Genomic DNA, 4590 nt, shown 5'->3' with positions numbered 1-4590 from the left:
TGACCCCCCAGCCACAACTTGCAGCAGTGACATATTGTGTGTCTTCTCAGGTAAACTGAACTCTTCTCTAAACCGGAGTGTAAGCGGCTCCACTGGCCCCACCCCCAGCAGAGTCAGCAAACCAGCCAGTCATAGCAGACCACGGTGCTCCACTGTCTATGGTGCCATAGAGCCAACATCCTCCACCACCAGTCGCCGCTCACTGTCTGTCCAAGCCAGGAAGCTGTCTGAGCCGGAGCACGCTAAAGCTGCCAGGTCCACGTCACTGAAGAGAGCTGAGGCTACGCCCCTCCAGCCGACACCCACCAAGAGGGTTTTGGACAGAGCCGCCAACATCCCCACTGTCACCGCAGTGCAGCCGCAGACTGGGCTGAAGGCCAGACCCAAACCTGAGGCTGTGGTCCTGCCGATACTTAGCGGAGTAGGCAGAGGAGTCCAACAGGGAGACGGTGAGGGTGACTGATAATGGCAGGGCTGTCAGTGCAATATTAGTTCACTCAGTCTGCTCCTGCAGCCAGTCATCAGCTGCTCCACATGGTGGTGCTTTTGCAGATGCTTTGTGGGGAATGTTATCAAACCCTACTGCAAATTATCTTCAGGGGACCACCATTTTGCATCAGTTTAACTTTTCAACTTAACATGCTAATTACTAAGAACAGAGCTGTTAGCTATTTGGACATGTTGCAGTGTGTACAGTTCCATCCCGCTCTCCATATGTCGCACCTCTAAACAGGCACACCTGAAAACACGGTACTCAGCAAACATTTTAAGTACTTAAAGTAAGCAAGTCTTGTTCTTGAATATACTGGTTCATGACTCTGGCTGTGTGTTCGGTCTCACTGCCCTGCTGTAGAATGAACGTGCTCCCTGATGATGTTGTGTAATGGAAAATAACCCAAATATCAAGTGCCTTAGATTTTTGCATTGTTTTGTATTTTGCTTAAGGCCAGACACAATTTTCAATGGTGCTTCTTCTGTTTTATCTCAGTGTGGTTCTTGGGTACAAAAGGAAACTTATTTTGAGGTTGAGTGTCTCCATTGGTCTTTGTGTTTTGTCACCAGATGTCTCAAAGATGCTGAAGCCAAAACGACTGATGTCAGCGAAAAGAAAGGACAGGTATATGAAGGCACACTCCCATCTACACACTGCACCACTGTTACTGTAATCATGTGGTCAGCTGTACCTGTACACCTTCTGTGTGTATAAAAATATAGTAGATTTACTGACACTTCTTTGTTTGGAGCAGAAACAGTAACAATGTAGCGGTTTGATTATATAAGTGATAAAATCTTATGAAAGTACTGAGCAGGTACCATTCAGGATGAAATGAGCAATTTAAAGTAAATGTGTGCAGTGACTCCTCCACAGAAAAGCCACTGTTGCCATTCATCCTTTTCACTGCTCTTGTAGATTCCTTGCATATGAATAAAATCTTTAAGTTGCTCATAGTCCTCCAGCAGAAGCTTTCACTCTGCTGCAGGGACAGACAGTTCTCTTACTTTGGACATCTGCATGTAGCCGATGAAAACACAGTAAGTTTTTGACAGCTAATTGATGTCATCAGTAAACACCCCCTTCTCCTGCAGTCTTCCTCAGAAGCCCGCTGCTGGTCCTCTGACGCCCTCTGCAGGTGACGTCAGGTTGCTGCAGGTGAAGATGCGGCGTCCCTCTGCCCTCCCCACGCCAGTGAGGCACAAGGCCTGTGCTGTCCCCTCACCTGGCAACCAGGCCCGGCTCGCCAAGCTGCTGCCCACCTCTGACCCTTACCCTGATCCCAGCTCCGCTTCGCCCAGGAGAGAGGGCAGCTCTAGGTGAGATGCTTAAAGCTGCGGTCAACTAATAGGAAAGCTTCACTGACCTTTGTTTAACTTACAGCTTTGTGGACTGCTGTCGTAAGCTGCTAGCTTCTGAGTGCACGCCACACTTGTGTACCATCTGTAGGCTTGTGACTGTGCACGGAAGTGCTCAGGAACACAGATATGGGTGTTGGCACAGCCGGTCACTCTGTTTATCAGTGTTTGTTTGTTTGTTTTTCCCCTGTGTAGCTCCACCCCCATAGACACACAGGAGGTGGAGCCAGTTGACATCCCTGGCATCCAGCCCTTCTGTCTGGAGGTGGAGGAAATGACACTCCCTGCTGCCCCGCCCAGCAGTGCCCCACAGCCTGACCAATCAGAGAGCACAGATTCTGGAGCAACGAGTGAGGACCAGTCAGAGCCCAGTAGAAACCTGATCGAACTGGAGAGTGCAGAGGAGATCACCAGCAAGACGCAGGAGGTCAGAGGTCACATGCAGCTAAGTTTGTGTGACATCCACTTTTATCCTCTGCCCATGTCTATGAGCGAGTACATAGTGCTACTGGAGAATTTTCATATCCTGTCACTGTTTAATTTAAAGACAGGCTGTGTAAGTGTATTAGTAGTTTCTCAGCAGAACTGAGATGTATCTGGATGTTAATCATGACATTAATGTTCATGACAAAGAGTTTTTGGTCTTGTTTATTAACTGGTGAACCTTCAAATGTTAGTTTGATATCCCGAACCTGTCCAACCACCTCTCTCCAGGTTCTCCTGTTGGATCTTCCAGCTCCAACTCTGCAGCCTCAAGAGAAACTGCTCATCGACTTGACCAACACCCCCAACCTGATCCGCACCAGCAGCAAGACCCACCCAACAACTCAGGTAACAGACACGTCACCTGGTTATGTAACAATACTAAAGCATTGGTATGTCCAAAAGTATGTGGACAGCCCTGCCTGTGTCCTTCAGTGTACCTTTTGTCTATGACTATCAAACAAAATCCCTTAAAGCAGTTAGTTGATATATGAAATGACAATGTGAGAGGGTTTTGTTCATAATAATGAACCTGCAGAGAATGATAATCTGAATCTGCAGCTGAGTTTCACTCAGTGTTTAGTGTCTGGACCTCAACTGTTTTAGTTCTCACTCACTGCTAATAGCGTGGTTTTGAGGCTTGAAGATGCTCTAACAAGCTGCTGTCCACGACCTGCTCAGCAGCAAATGGCAGACAGACGCAGAGACCAGCTGGCGAACACAGTGGAACATTTAGTGGCTATAGAGCCAGGGATTTGCCTGAGGAGGTGGTGGAGACCTAAAAGAGAGGGAACACAGGGCTGGATTCATCATTTCCTGCTCACATGGCAAAAAATCTCAAGTCTATACCTTTTTTAAAACTGAATAAATTGACCTATTATGACTCTGTTAAGATGCTTTAAGGGGGTAAATAAGGAATAAAATGGCCTTCATTTATAAATTAAGGTGAATTAAATCCATCAACTGATGTTTTTGGGAGTTAAAGAAGAAGCTCTGTTTGAAAGTGCAGTTCTGCGCCAACAGTTTGCCTGGACACACACTTCAGTGTATGTTTGTCTATTAAAACGTGAGGAGAACTTTAAATAAAGACAGTTTTTTGTTGTTTTTCCCACCTGTTTTATTGGAGCAGCTGATCGACCTGAGCTCTCCGCTCATCAAGTGGAGTCCAGAGGACAAGAAAGAGAACACTCTGCTCATCAACCTGTCCTTCTGATCCAGATCCTCCTGAAGACCTGGACCTGACAGTGTCCACAGTAAACCAGACTCATCAAGGTTCCATCTTCACAAACTGGAATATTAATTCAGTTAACATTTGACTTAAGTCTTTACTGAATTAGTGTATTATGTTTTAAATGATGAAAATATTCATAGGTTGCTGAAGTTCTTCACCTGATTGTACTTTTAATTTTTTGTCGCTGCTCTAATTAATATCTGAATAAATGTTGTTACTGTCACGAGTGTGAGCGTTGACACTCCTGTGTGTCCATGTGCTGTTCAGTCTATCGACGTGGAAACCTGACTGGTAACCAGACTAGAAGAAGAAGTCATGTAAAACAAATTCTGTAAAGTGTAACAGCTTGTTAAGATTATATAAATCACGGAAAAAGAAGTCTAGCGTGTTGATGCCTGATCCAGGCGGGGTGGAAGGCTGGCCCTCAGACGGTGCCATTGGGATATTGGGTTAATAACACATTTTCAGACAGTCTCTCCTGGGTTAACCCTAACCCTTTCATTTTGTTGCATTTGGTTTTTCACCTGATTGTGTAAAAAAGGACCTAGTGTGTGAAGGTCAAACCCCTGCAGACCAGCCAAACATGGCTGTGGTGGTTGGATTGTTGATTTGGAAAGCTGCAAAAACTGCCTGAAAAATCTTTGTTTGCCTGAGGTATTGGTTCATCGGTGGAAAAAATAAAACACTGAAATATCCCATTTACATCAGTATTCAGACCCTTTGCTTAGGACGTGGTTAAAGCACATTGGGCAAGTCTTCTTGAGAATGAAGCTGCACGCTCAGCACCTTTCTGTTGGAAATTTCTTCCATTCTTCTTGACAGAATTGTTTATGGTCAGCCAGTTTGGATGGGGAGCGGTGGTGCACGGCCATGTTCAGGTCTCTCCAGAGGTGTTCTGCTGGGTTCAGGTCCGGACTCTGGCCGGGCCACTCCTGTGTTTTCTTGGCGTGTGCTTCGGGTTGTTGTCTTGAAATGTAAATCTTCGCCCCAGCCTGAGATCCTGAGCACTCTGGGGAAGGTTTTCA

At 46.1% G+C, this 4590-nt stretch overlaps 1 protein-coding gene across 2 annotated transcripts in view; it reads left to right on the top strand.

Moving 5' to 3' along the window:
- The window catches only part of gtse1 (G-2 and S-phase expressed 1), a 7600-nt gene extending 3632 nt beyond the window's left edge, over window positions 1–3968 (top strand). For both annotated transcript variants that reach the window (XM_020593324.1, XM_020593323.1), the window contains exons 7-12: window positions 51–449; window positions 1063–1117; window positions 1588–1812; window positions 2047–2278; window positions 2566–2682; window positions 3464–3968. In XM_020593324.1, coding sequence (XP_020448980.1) covers window positions 51–449; window positions 1063–1117; window positions 1588–1812; window positions 2047–2278; window positions 2566–2682; window positions 3464–3547 — 1112 coding nt within the window. In that variant the 3' untranslated portion in view covers window positions 3548–3968. The remainder of the gene's footprint in view (window positions 1–50; window positions 450–1062; window positions 1118–1587; window positions 1813–2046; window positions 2279–2565; window positions 2683–3463) is intronic.
- Window positions 3969–4590: the final 622 nt, after the last annotated feature.

This window comes from Monopterus albus, unplaced genomic scaffold (genome assembly GCF_001952655.1).
Source record: "Monopterus albus unplaced genomic scaffold, M_albus_1.0 scaffold19.1, whole genome shotgun sequence".
Taxonomy (NCBI): Eukaryota; Metazoa; Chordata; class Actinopteri; order Synbranchiformes; family Synbranchidae; genus Monopterus; species Monopterus albus.
Note: the sequence above shows the minus strand (reverse complement) of the source record. Positions and strands in the feature narration are given on the sequence as shown.